Source organism: Ursus maritimus, unplaced genomic scaffold (assembly GCF_017311325.1).
Source record: "Ursus maritimus isolate PB19 unplaced genomic scaffold, ASM1731132v1 scaffold_7, whole genome shotgun sequence".
NCBI lineage: Eukaryota > Metazoa > Chordata > Mammalia > Carnivora > Ursidae > Ursus > Ursus maritimus.
In genome coordinates, this window is record NW_024426885.1 from 32,919,186 (window position 1) to 32,933,403 (window position 14,218).

A 14,218-nucleotide genomic window follows, 5' to 3' on the forward strand; every position below is an offset into this window, starting at 1 on the left:
AACATCCATCCAACCACAGTGTTCAGGCTCTGGCAGTTTCCTTTGAGCATTTACACAAGCAAGTTCCCGACATTTGACCAGCTCTCAAAAGATACCTATTGGACTGTGTCTCTGTTCACGGACTGAGCTCTACCATGGAGGTTGTGCAGTTGCCTTCTGCCAGATCCTGACTTGTAAATGTTCAGGAAGTACAGGCTGACCTTGCCAAGGATTCTAGGCCTGGGTGCTTTCAGTCCTTTGAGTGCTGACTAAGCACTTACAGAGCTCCCCCCACCACCCCCTGCTGCCCCCATCTCAGCGCCTAGGAAATTTGTCCTTGAATATATAGCATTTATATGGCATGATTTTCCAGGAAATCCCACCTCTCTATTCCCCAACCTATTCTGTCATGCCTGACACTGCTTTAATCACCGACACTTCCATTTACCCCTTAGAGTCAACGTTTTAAAAAACCTCTAGAAATAGATTTTTTTTTAAAGATTTTGTTTATTTATTCGACAGAGATAGAGACAGCCAGCAAGAGAGGGAACACAAGCAGGGGGAGTGGGAGAGGAAGAAGCAGGCTCATAGTGGAGGAGCCTGGTGTGGGGCTCGATCCATAACGCCGGGATCATGCCCTGAGCCGAAGGCAGACGCTTAACCGCTGTGCCACCCAGGCGCCCCATTAGGAATAGATTTTTTTTAAATGTAAACTTTTTGTTGAAGTATAACATTCATACATGAAAGTACACAAACCAGGGACATCTGGGTGGCTCAGTCAATTAAGTGTCCAACTTTTGATTTTGGCTCAGGTCATGGTCTCAGGCTCGTGAGAACAAGCCCCACGTTGGGCTCCCCGGGGAGTCTGCTTGAGATTCCCTCTCTCCCTCTCCCCCTCCCCCTGCTCTCTCTCTCTCTAAAGTAAATAAATAAATCCTTAAAAAACAAAGTACACAAACCATAGGTGCAAATGAACCACTCATGTAATGAATGCAAGGATTAAGAAACAGAACATTGCCATCTCCCCCAGGAGCCCTCCCCACCACTGCCTTGTGCCCCCTTCCAGTCACTTCCTCCTCACCCACCATGGAAACCATTATCCTGACTCATAACAGATTACTTTTGCGTTTGTTCTTTATATAGATGGGATTATATTATATGTACTCTTTTGCATATACAACGTTTCTTTTGCTCAATATTATAGTTATGAGATTCATCTATGCTGTGGCATATAGTTGTGGTTTTGTTGCTTTTATTGTATGGTCTTCCATTGTGTGAATAAGCTACAGTTTGCTTAACTATTCTAATGCTGATGGACATTTGGGTTGTTTCTAGTTTTTTACTTATAAATAGTGCTGTTATTTGCAACTAATGTCTCCTAGCTCAGGTCTTTCAATGAACATATGTGTACTTTTCTGTTGAAAATACACTGAGGAATGGAATATATGAGACACAGGATATATTCATCAGTACTAGATCCATCGTGCTTTCCATTTAGGCCATTCTGGTGGGTGTGTGATGGTGTACATTGTGCTCTTAATTTCCATCTCTCTGGTAACTAGTAAAGATGAGCACTTTGTTTTCTGTGGATTGGCCATTGGGATATCTTTTTTTGTGAGTTGTTTGCTTGAGATTTGGCTAAATTTTCTACTAGGTTTCTGCCTTTTATCTAATGATTTTTATAGTTCCTCATATAATCTGATAATTTCTTAAATATGCATACTGCAATATTTTTTTCCACTTTGTGAATTAACTTTTCATTGTTTTATAAAGTCTTTTAAATGAACAGAAGTCTTTATTTTTTTCCTTTATGGTTATCCCTTTGTGTGTCCTGTCTAGGAAAAATTTTTATGCCCTAAAGAAGATATCATGAAATATTATGAAGATGTTTTTCTGTTTTCTTTGAAACTGACTTTTGTGTATGGTGTAAGATAGGAATCAGTAATTTTTTTTTGCCATATTATTCAATTGATCCAGAACTATTTATTGAAAAGTCCACACTTAAAACTATGCTGTTAATCATGGGATTATATATGTGTGTGGACCTGTTTCTGGGCTATATTCAAGAAGCAGCTAATTGTTAAACTTATTCTTAAGAAAGAATACTTGTAATCTGCTTCTTTCCTCAAGTAGCATCATTACATACTATTTATGAACTAGGCATCATGCTAAGCATTTTTGCTGCATCATTTCATTTTAAACCCCATTAACCCCCTATAAGATAGCTACTGGTATAATCTCTGTTTTGTAGATAAAGAAATTAAGTCTCAGAGAATGAAATAATTTGCCCAAGATCTCCCAGCTAGTAAGTGGAAGAAAGTCCATCTGACTTTGAAATGTAGCTCTTAACTATACTGTCTCCCAGAGCAGCTTTCTGAGTGGGCAATAAGAGTATGTATGTTGACAGTGAAAGGTAATGCAGAGGAGTGAGACCAACTTCCCTCACCTCCACCATGGTATTTTGTTGTTTTATTTGAGTTACATGGCACGAGGCACTGTTGTACGTTTAAATTTTCACATTCATTGAAATAACACATTTTATGGATCAGGAACCATAGTTTTTGTTTTGTTTTGTTTTGTTTTTACCATTGGCGTATGATAGAATATATTGTTCTTTTTTTTTTAAGATTTTATTTTTTAAGTAATCTCTATACCCAACGTGGGGCTCGAACTCTCAACCCTGAAATCAAGAGTCGCACACTCTACTAACAGCGCCAGCCAGGCGCCCCCATAGAATATATTGCTGATATTATACTATATGTTCTTTCTCTATTACTTGTCAACTTTTGAGAGCAAGGAGTGTCTTTTACATATTTGTAACCCTGATGACTACAACAGTGCTCTGCCCAGAGCAAGCACTTAATAAATATTTGTGTTTTTATAGTTGTTAAGCTCTGATTGCTAACTTGAGGTTTTCTGTTCAGGTAGGTTTTCTATCCTGTACAAATTGTTTTTAGTTCAGATCATGTGATCTATCCCTAACATATATTTCCTATTTTCTCTCTTTCAATGACTGTGCCTCAAAAGCAAAAATGCAAATCTTTGGCTCAATGGTCTGGCAGCAACAGATCTGAAATTCTTAAAATGTTAGGACCAGGAGCTACTTTCCCCACGATCAATGAGTTAAAAAGAGAGGGAGAAATTGACAGAGACACAGAGACAGAGAGAAAATGGAGTCTTGTAGAGAGACAAGCACTCCTAGTTCAAGACTTTCACCAGGTCTGTGGCTTTAAGTTCTGTGCTTTAATTTCTCACGTGCAAAATGGGGCTGATAACAGGCTTGTTTTAAGAGTAAAATGAAGCAGCAGACAAAAATATACCAAGAATGGTAGAAAAACGCTATTAAATGTCAAATACTGATAGTAAGTGAGTTGAATACAAGGTACAGATGTGCTTGGTTTTAGTAATAATAAAAGAACTAAATATAGATTTTAGATATTTACCAAAAAAGGAACTGCTTGACAAAGTAATTCAGTATAGTATAATGTTAAATTGTGAGGTTTCCTATTACTTTAAAATTTTTGAGTGAATGTTTTTATTGAAGTATAATCTGGGGCACCTGGGTGGCTCAGTCAGTTTAGCGTTGGACTCAATTTCAACTCAGGTCATGATCTCAGGGTCCTGAGATCAAACCCTGCATCTGGCTCTGCACCTTGTGTGGAGCCCGCTTAAGACTCTCTCTCTCCTTCCTCTTCCACCCCTCCCCTCTCCCCTAAAAAAAAAAAAGTATAATCTGATTGTATTTTGAAATAATCGAATTTACAATACTTTAATTTATAGATTTTTTTTTAAAGATTTTATTTATTTATTCGACAGAGATAGAGACAGCCAGCGAGAGAGGGAACACAAGCAGGGGGAGTGGGAGAGGAAGAAGCAGGCTCACAGCAGAGGAGCCTGATGTGGGGCTCGATCCCAGAACGCGGGGATCACGCCCTGAGCCGAAGGCAGACGCTTAACCGCTGTGCCACCCAGGCGCCCCCCTCTAATTTATAGATTTTTAAGATCACATTCATTGCATTGAATAAAACAGGATTTATCTATAATTTACTGTCAGGAATAGAAAGGGGCCTTGAATATCATTATCTTCTGTTTAGTGCAAAAGATGTGACATGACATGTATGTTAAGTGCCAAGGTTTTCTCTAAAATGGGCCCACTATAGAAGTCAGTGGCGTGCCAGTTCAATTCACGGAATATTTAATTAGCGCTTCTGATTTCCAAGGAACTATGTTGGGTACTGAGGAGGCAGTAAGGATGAATAGCATCAGATGAAGGCAGACAAGGCCTGAACCCAGTAACTAATCTGCAAAGCAGAATGGGGCATCATAACACAGAAAAGGTAAAACACAGGGAGAACCTGGTGGAGCTCAAATAATTTAAAATTTCCTGCCTACGTGGGTTTTTTTTTTTCTTCTTCTTTTTAAAAAGGAAATTTTTTGGATCCCTTTTCACATGTGCCAGGTGGTTGTCTGTAGAGAAGCTGCGACCCTGTGAAATCTCCCCTATTCCCTGTTCTTCCTTTCCTCCCGTATTCCATGAGCTCCTCTGCCACCAGCACTGCATTTGGAATGGTATCTATTGTGTGGGTGGTGAAACGATGTAAAGTTATTTTTGTTCTAATTATGAGAACTGTTTTATGGAGGGGGGGAGGAGAGGCAGATCAGAGACAGACGCTCAACGAGGATGCTCCGAGGAGGCGTTACTAAGGTTACTAGAAAGAGAACGGCAGGTGATATTCAGGCAGGGCTTTTTCTAAAACAAAACATTGTCAAACGATGGGCGTGGGCGTAGCGTGAGCAGTGCCACACGACACTAGATGACGGGCTCCCGAGGGGAAGGAGGCCCTGGAAAAAATTGAGGGCTGCGACTTGAGAAAGCAGGAAGCCTCTGCCTCCCCTCCCGGCCCTGTTCTCCGCTGCCTTTGTTTCCCGGGGCTGTTCTGGCTGTAGCACAAGGTCGCCGCGCCCGAGGACGGTGTCATTTAAATGTGACACGCGGCCGAGCCGGACCGGAAGCGGCGCCCAGTCGGGACCCGTAGGAAGGGGCGGGCAGCGGGCGGCAGCGGCAGTCGCGGTGGAGAGGCTGCGCGGCCGGCGCGAACGGGACGGACCCTGCAGCGGCTCGCTCAGGCCGTGGGTCGTCGCTGCAGCCGCGGGAAAAGGGGAAAGGACTCCGTGGGCGTACTTGACAGAGCAGGGAGGAGGGAAGGGGTGTGTGATAAGGGCCTTCAGTGTATTTGGGGTTGGGGAGAAGGACTTCCAGACTTGTTCCTCATATGCTACTAGTTGATTACCTCTTTGTTGTTGTTGTTGTTTTGGTAGGTTCTAGAGACACCCGGCGTCTCTCGAATTTCTCTCGAGTTGATTCGTAGCCCGAAGTGAGTGAGAGCTTTTTAGTGCAACCACTGATTTGAGATGGGTATGGGATGGATGAAGACGCCAGGGAAAAGGGGAGAGGGGAGCAAGGATAGGAGGTGGTGTCGCGGGTTGTGGGAACAAGATGACGTTAATATTAGTAAACATTTACAGCATTTTACTATACTAGACTCTGTTCTAAAACTCTTTGTATGTTGTAGCTCATTTAACGTCCTGTCCCATGAGACCGGTACTCTTATTAGCCTCATTTTATGAAGGGGAAACTGCGAGAGGTTAAGGAACATGCATGACGAAAGACAAATGAAAAGATCAGAGCTAGGATTTGTACTCTGGTAGGCTAATGCCAGAATATATCTCTAAGCTCCACACAGTGGTTGACCCCCATCAAGATGTAAAGAAAATGAGGACATAAAGGGTGAGAAGCTGGTATGGAGTGAACAGATGTGATACGACAGCTGGAGCAAGGAGTTGACCTAAAGGGTGTGAGATCTGCAGGTGATGACGGATAAAGGGAGGATAGAGTTGGAACTGTGGCCTTCTAACCTTTACCTCTAACCTGGGCTAGGACCTTCCTCTCTATAGAATTCTGTGGGACAGGGAAGAGAGGTGTACACCCACACACTTAAGTTTGAAAAAGATCACAGACTTTATTTATTCAGGGTAGCCAGGACTAGGAACGCACCTTGTCTTAGGTCCAATGCAATAAAGTTTAGGGAGTTCTTTCTTCATTTTCCTGCTGCACTTGTAATAGTAAATATTGAAGTTTAAAGATTTTGACATGTCATTTGACTGGGACTAGTTCCTTGTAGCCGTATGAATTGAGTACTTCATCAAAAGTCAAATCATCCACCGATTCCCCATTAATGTGTGTCCCAAATTCAATATAATGCTGCAACCAGAGGCTTCCAGCACAACTGAGTGACAACTGAGATCTTTCAATATTTCTAAGAATTTCAGTTTAAAAAAAATGAATTGGGGGCGCCTGGGTGGCACAGCGGTTAAGCGTCTGCCTTCGGCTCAGGGCGTGATCCTGGCGATCTGGGATCGAGCCCCACATCAGGCTCCTCCGCTATGAGCCTGCTTCTTCCTCTCCCACTCCCCCTGCTTGTGTTCCCTCTCTCGCTGGCTGTCTCTATCTCTGTCAAATAAATAAATAAAATCTTAAAAAAAAAAAATGAATTGGAATAAGATAAAGTTAACTAGGCCAAAAGGCAAGGTTGTTTACCTTGAAGAAACTAGGTTTAAAAGAAAAAGGAAATCTCAACATATGTTGAAAAAAAAGGAAAGTTTTAATGAATTGATAGTGTACTGTTCACAAATACAGTAAGTCTAATGGAATATCATCATGTTAGCATATTCCAGAGGCAGTTTGCAGTAGTTGAAATCATGAGCTTAAGAATCAGGTAGGTCAGTTTAGCTGCTTATTTGCTGTATAATTGATTAACTTTGTCCTTGATTTCTTCATCTGTAAAGTGGAATTAATTCCTAACTTGCAGAATTAGAAGCAGTGTTTGTTAAGGACCTACCATAATGTCTGGAACAAAGTTGATGATAAATACTCAGCAACTGCTAGTACTCTGAGTCAAAAGTGAAGCATCACTCAACCTTGTATGCAGTCACACGGCAGCTTCTAGATCTTGTTTTCAATAGGAAGTCAAAAGAGTAGCCTCCTGGTAATTAAAGTGGAAAGTGTTCATTTTCTGAAGGGTAAGCGTGTTATTTCAAAGTGAATGAAAGTTTTAGGTGGCTGGATAGCCCATGAGCAGTGATATACCCACCATGATCCCTTACAATTATTATGGCTTTTAAAGATAACTTATTTTTTAACTATTCTGTTTCCTGAACTATGGGCAACAAGTTCTAAGTAACCGACTCTATACTCCTTTTTAGATGCATGGTCATGGAGGCTATGACTCTGATTTTAGTGATGATGAACACGGTGGACGATCTAACAAAAGGAAAAAAAGGTAAGTAATTTTTTTTATTGATTTGTGTTTCAGATCCTTTCTAGATTGCGATGAGGTATAAATAAGTAATATTGAAAGTTTTTGGGTTGCATTTGCGTGTGAAGACAACAATGCTCTACTGAATGAATTTTCGTTTATAAAACTAGAATGAATGACTCAAGAATTTGAGAATAGTTATGTGAAAAATAAGAAAATGTTTATGCTGTGAAGGGATTTATGGAAAGGGAAGTGGGGAAAAAATTAATCAATTAAAAGTCTTGGATTTCTCTGTTGCATCTATTTTTCATTCAGCTATTAAGGACTTTACTTGTGAACATCATAGCTAAGAGAAGGGGGCTTGGTTGGTGGTCCCTTTGGTAGTACGTGACTTCAAAATGAGGTTAACATGGGGGTGAGATTGTGATACAGTGCAGTTTTATGGTTTTGTGAATGAGCAGACGAAGTGCTCAAAGGAAGGAGCTCATGGAAGTTTTTATTGCATTGAAAGGGACAAGAACTGTCAGCATATAAAGCCTGGGCCTTATAAGGAGGTAGCATCTTGGGGATGTTGCTGCATGAAGGGGCGTTGTTTTCAGCTCTTAGTGCTTAGGAACTGATTTTATCTTTAACTTAGGAGTGGTTAACTGATTCATATTAACCAAACTTATAAAAATTGCTTCTTTTTTTTCACACCGAGAGCAATATATTAGGCATCCTAAATGGGACTGAACATTTTTGTTGAGTACTCAGTCTTCATGGATAACCAAAAGAACAGAAATAATTACAATTATATTGTGTGATTCTTTACATTTTCATGATTTTTCATTTAAAAATATTATTTTGTAAGAATAGAATTTGAGCAAATCTAGTTGAAGAGTTCCTACTCTAGGGTTATATCTATCTTCATAACTAGGGCTGATCATCTATAGTCTGTATCACTTATAATCAGCCCTTATTTTTTTGTATTATTCATTACCAAAAGTTTCAATATCTCTGCATTTCCAAAGAGGATAATTATGGCATGGAGAGATTAAGTAACTTAATCTTACTTAAGGTTAAGATAGTGAATGACAGAGCCGAAGTTTGGATCCCAGAACTTGGGTGTCTGACACCAGAACCTATTTGTTAGTTTCATTTTCTCCATTTTGTAAATATTAAAAGTTAAGATATTAATTAAGCTATTTAAGGAGACAAAAGTCTCATTAAAGATCAGTGAGACTTTTTTAAGACTTGAATTTTTAAAAACATGTTCCAATTATGAAAATATGAAGAAACAGCAAACATCCTTTGAGAAAAATGAACTCTTTTAGTAATTTTTCTTCTTCACAAACCAGGACAGTTGAAGATGATTTACTGCTCAAAAAGCCATTTCAGAAAGAAAAACATGGAAAAGTGGCCCATAAACAAGTTGCAGCAGAATTGCTGGACAGGTATGTACCTCAGTGTAAATTACTTTTTTTGGTTTAAGATGTTTTTATAAACTCGGGGACTTGGGGATTAATTCTATGAATTAGAATACAGACATTTGAATTTGTTTAAAATTTGTCTTTACAGGGAAGAAGCAAGAAATAGAAGATTTCACCTCATAGCTATGGATGCTGTATCCTTTTTATATTTCTAGATTTTTATAACTAATAGAATATTTTAAAATCTACTTTTTTATTTCATAAAATCTTGTGAAGTCAGGTAGACCTATATTATATTTGTAAAGGTAACTGTTTATTGATGTGCAATCTTGTCATTTATACTTTTGAGTACCATTCTCTTTTATTAATACGTAAGAAAGATTTAGAGACAAAAATAATAAAACATATTACTGGTGATCTGTAAATAGGTTTACAAAGTCAGTTAACTTGCAGATATTTTTCCAACCTGTTTTTGCCAGGCTCTCAACCTTTATCATTTTATTTTATTTTATTTATTTTAATTTTTAATTTTTTTAAAGATTTTATTTATTTATTTGACAGAGAGAGACAGCCAGCGAGAGAGGGAACACAAGCAGGGGGAGTGGGAGAGGAAGAAGCAGGATTCCAGCGGAGGATCCTGATGTGGGGCTCGATCCCAGAACGCTGAGATCACGCCCTGAGCTGAAGGCAGACGCTTAATGACTGAGCCACCCAGGCGCCCCTCGACCTTTCTCATTTTAATACTGCTCTTATCGTTAGACTCATTTTAACTCTTATTCTCTTACTGCCTGGTTCTTGGCTGTTTAAGGTCTTTGTGAAACTTGTATCTAGAAGTAGATGTGTCTGTGGGCTGTCCCCAGGCCTGTTGTGGCTTCATCTCTCAGTCATAACTTGGGGCTGTCGTTAAACTATATCTTGCTTCCCTGTTATAGGCACGTCTCACCTCAACTTCTGGTAAGACTGTGGGTCATTACACTAACTGCTACCACTGGCCATCCTTGTTACTGTTGGGAATATTGGAGAATGAAAAAGAAGCCAAGCAAGACTTGACGTGTTTCTGGGTATTTATCATTACAGTCAAGGTTAAGAGAAGGAGACGGTGGCAGTTAGATACATCCCCTACCTATTGACATCTGTTTCACTTTATCATTCCTAATCCTTTTCTTAAAGCTATAGAAATTCTCTTACCGCCAATTTATTCCTCTTCTAACCCAATAGCTTAGCTTTCCCATAGATCTCATCTGCTACTTGTTCCTTTTGCATTTCAACATCTATTGTGCCTTGTGTGACATCACTCATTTGGGGGTGTTGGGGTATTTAGTTACAGCCTGGTGAGGGTGGAAGTGTAGGTCTCCTTTTCTGGCATGGGTGGAGGTTGGCTGGAGTAGAGTAGGTATTGTCTAAAAGTTACCTGTTTGTTAGGCTGCCCTCTATCCTGGGTATTCAGTTAGAGAGATCAGGCTTTGTTGGGACTTTTCTTGTCTGTGTTTGTTGACATTTTCAGGTTGCCAGCTTCTTCATTTCCAAGTCTGAGTTTATGAGTCAAAAAATCTGGGGAGCTTACCACCATGTCATACCATGGGTCTTGAGCTCCCTACCTGTTATGCCTTCTTCTCATGTTTTGCAGTCTTCTTATATTTGTTTTAGACATAACTTCCAAGGTTTTTAGTTTTTCTTAGTGGAAAGAATAGGGAGAAGTACATCTTTGTGTACTCCCATCTTCCTGGAAGCGGGGTCCCACTCAGCACCTGTTTTTGTAAATAAAGTTTTACTGGCACATTCCCGTGCTTATCCAGTGAGGTGTTATCTGTGCCTATTTTCATGCTAAAATGACCGAGCTGAGCTGTTGTGACAGGTACTGTATTACCTGCATATTGACCATCGATCGAAAAAATTTGTTAACCTAAAAGATTGAAGTGACTTGCCATGGTCATATGATGAGTTAGAGATAGACCAAGAGCTAGAAAGGACCCAAATCCCTGGATATCTAGCTTTTCTCTTTTTTCTTTTCTGAAAGGTTAGCTCCTTTATTGCCAGTCTTGGAAGTATCATATTCTGATTCAATATTCTGTTAGAACATACTGTGATGAATTAAGTCATTATTTATCTCTGATATAATAGGATGTAGTCAGGCAGTATTATGGACGAGGTCAGTTTTGTTATTTGCATGTTCAGCACTGGAGAGAATATGATTGAGCTTTTTAAAACAAAAAGTAAAATATCTTGTTATATTGCGTTAAAAATAAGCATGACTGAATTCTTAAAAGAAAGTATAAAAAAAGAACATCTGATTTCTTAATATTTACAGGTTTTTGAAAGCCTAATGTTAGGATTTAATATTATAAAAGTTGTATCTTCTATTTTAGAGGCTTTATCATTACTGGAATAATTAAATGTTATAGTAATAAAAGGTAAATTGTACTCTTTTCCTTGAATTTTAGAAACTATAATGTATTTTTCATATTATGATTAAAATGAATATTGGTGTGAGGCTGTATATTTCAGCAATAGAATAGGAAGTTCTCTTTCTCTCCAGGTAGAGCTATATTTTATCACAAGAGTAGTATATGCTTGAAAAATGTTCAAAACAGTAGAAACAGTATTCAGTAGAAAGTGAAAGCCCCTCTGCTCTACAGTGTTGACTCCTAACAGTTAATACTTACCCTTTTCGATGTATTTTTTAAAAGATTTATTTATTTCAGAGAAAGAAAGCATGTAGATGTGGGGGAGGGGCAGAGAGAGAGAGAGACAAGCAGATTCCCCACTGGGAGTGGAGCCCCATGTGGGGCTTGATTCCAGGACCCTGAGATCAGGACTTGAGCTGAAACCAAGAGTCGGATGCTCAACTGACTAAGCCACCCAGGCGCCCCCTTTTAGATATTTTTTAAATTCATAAGCATGTATAGTAGATTTTGCATATTTAAAAAATGAAGTAAACTTATACCGTTTTTCTTTACTTACTCGTATATCATAGACACAGAACAACTCCTGAGCAAATCAAATCCTTAATTTTTTGCATTTCAGTATCAAAGGCACACAAAGTTTGTAAATGACTATATTTTGTACTATGGTGGCAAAAAAGAAGACTTCAGGCGGTTGGGGTAAGTGTCATGAAGTTTGCATAGAATGGGAGGAAAGTATGGATGTCTTTAAAGACCACAGCTGCTGTGTCTTCTGATCCTGTCATTCTCTCCTGCTTTCTGTTCCAGTTCCCTTGTAATATCCTAAAGTGTAGAGGCTGTCCATAACTTCTTGCTGAGTACCTCATCATGAACCCCATTTCTCTGGCAATAGGCCCCAGGTGGCCTGCTGAGCCAGATCTGTGCTTGGTGATAAAGGTTATGTGAGGAATACTCATATGCCTGATTATGCAGTAAATTTTTAAAAAGTTTTTTGGGGCAAGGATCTTTTCATTAATTAACTTTTTAGACCTCAGTGTTTGGGATTGCTTTTTAAAAGGTAGGGCAAACAGGAAAAAAAACCAACTCCTTCTTATATTTGAGGCTCTTCTGTCAGAGCCTCTTGGTTGTATGTGGTTTTTTTTCTCTGACTTAATAATTTTCTGAGTTTGATAGAGCCTTATAAAACTTTATATGGTTTCATCTACCCCAAATTTATCTCCCCTCTCAATTTAGCCTGTATTCCCAAAAATCCCTTGTTCTACCCCCAAACTGTTAGAATCTTAACATATACTCTTCTGCCCTTACTCAGTCTTTCTAGGAAGCTGTAGTAAAATGAGATGTGGAAAACTCTTCATGTAGTTTTTAAATGGGATCTCAGTGGGATGGGGTTACTGACTTTTTTTAGATTCTAAAACTTATTTTCATTATTTTTCCTTATCCACTTAGTGTTCATTCAGGTTTCTCATCCTGGCTTTGGTGATTTAATACCATCTGTGTAATTGAAGCCAGTACAAAAGGTGAATGGATGCCTTATCCACTTAACTTGCTTGTGTAGCAGCACTGTTTATAAGTGTCTTATTTATTTATTTATTTATTTATTTATTTATTTATATTATTATTTTTTTAAAATTTATTTGAGAGATAGAGAGAGAGCAGGAGCAGGGAGGAGAGGGAGAAGCACGGGTTGATCCCAGCACCCTGGGATCATGACTCGAGCAGAAGGCAGACGCTTAACCGACTGAGCCACCCAGATGCCCCAATATGGAAATTGTTTTTAGAAGTATATGTACAGGGGCGCCTGGGTGGCTCAGTCGTTAAGCATCTGCGTTCGGCTTAAGGCGTGATCCCAGAGTCCTGGGATTGAGCCCCACATCGGGCTCCTCCACTGGGAGCCTGCTTCTTCCTCTCCCACTCCCCCTGCTTGTGTTCCCTCTCTCGCTGGCTGTCTCTCTCTCTGTCAAATAAATAAAATCTTTAAAAAAAAAAGTATATGTACATATGTTTATATTCACAGATAAAACTATCTTCATGTACTTTTTCTCAGGTGTTAAAAAATCTCACAAAACTGTTTAGCCTCCTAAATTTGACTAATTTTGTGTTTATGTGTGATTGAAATAGTTTTATTTTCCAGGGAAAATGACAAGACAGACATGGATGTTATACGAGAAAATCATAGATTCCTATGGAATGAGGAGGATGAAATGGACATGAATTGGTAATTTTAGCCGTCTTATGTAATGCCTAAACTTCTTTAGTCCTGTCTCTCCTGCTCTGTCTGTGTTTTCTTATGCTGCCAGCGTAAGGGGCATTGGCCCCGACATGGAGGAGCTCTGAATGGAGGACATAAAAACATGCCTCAGAGTATTGAGTCTGGTTTGGTTCTTTGGGTAATTTTTAGCAGTTTTAACTGACTTCTCATTGCTTGACTTTATCTTGAAAAGAAAATGTGTTACATTTTTACTGTATTGTTTGTTGTCCTGTAATATGCTTTAAAAAAATTTTTTTTAATATTTTGGGAAAAAATAATACCTAAAAGTGGTTTTAAAAATGCAAACATTGCAGAAGGTGAAAAGCGAGGAGCAAGGCTCCTCTCCTCTGACTGTCAATCTTCCGGTTTCCCTCCCTGAGAGAACCACTATTAATAGTTAATATCCAGGTATTCTTTGCACATGTAAGTAATAGGCCTCTTTTAAAGCATTAATATTTATATCATATATGTTATTTATTTGACATTGCTTCCAAGTAGCAAACTGTGGTTGAATTTCTAAATGTAAAAGATTTATATGTTTTTTTATGGATCTAGGGAGAAGAAACTTGCAAAGAAATACTATGATAAGTTATTCAAGGAATACTGCATAGCAGATCTCAGTAGATATAAAGAAAATAAGGTATGCCTTATTTACAGAAGGTTCTTATTTAAGAACAGTATTACTTTTTATTATATTATCACGTCCCACATTATTCTTTTAAAGGTGCTGAATGAGCTAGGTTGTCCTGCATCTATGAAGTATCATTTGGACCATTTAACCTCTGTAGCTATGAAATTTACAAAGGGCCCCTTAGTCAAGGGTGCTTTGTGAACCGAGGCATGAATAGTCTAAAATTAAACACA

The 14,218-nt window shown here is 38.9% G+C and overlaps 1 protein-coding gene across 9 annotated transcripts in view; it reads left to right on the top strand.

The window, feature by feature from the left end:
- The first annotated feature begins 4,993 nt into the window (after window positions 1-4,993).
- LOC103667968 (protein FRA10AC1) overlaps window positions 4,994-14,218 on the top strand; it is a 39,005-nt gene continuing 29,780 nt past the window's right edge. Inside the window, exons 1-9 of one of the 9 annotated variants that reach the window (XM_008696258.2) lie at window positions 4,994-5,109; window positions 5,299-5,354; window positions 5,714-5,847; window positions 7,243-7,319; window positions 8,633-8,728; window positions 8,853-8,898; window positions 11,729-11,805; window positions 13,238-13,321; window positions 13,910-13,994. In XM_008696258.2, the coding sequence (XP_008694480.1) occupies window positions 7,243-7,319; window positions 8,633-8,728; window positions 8,853-8,898; window positions 11,729-11,805; window positions 13,238-13,321; window positions 13,910-13,994 (465 nt within the window). In that variant the 5' untranslated portion in view covers window positions 4,994-5,109; window positions 5,299-5,354; window positions 5,714-5,847. The other 8 variants (XM_008696255.2, XM_008696257.2, XM_008696254.2 and 5 more) reach the window with 8 other exon arrangements.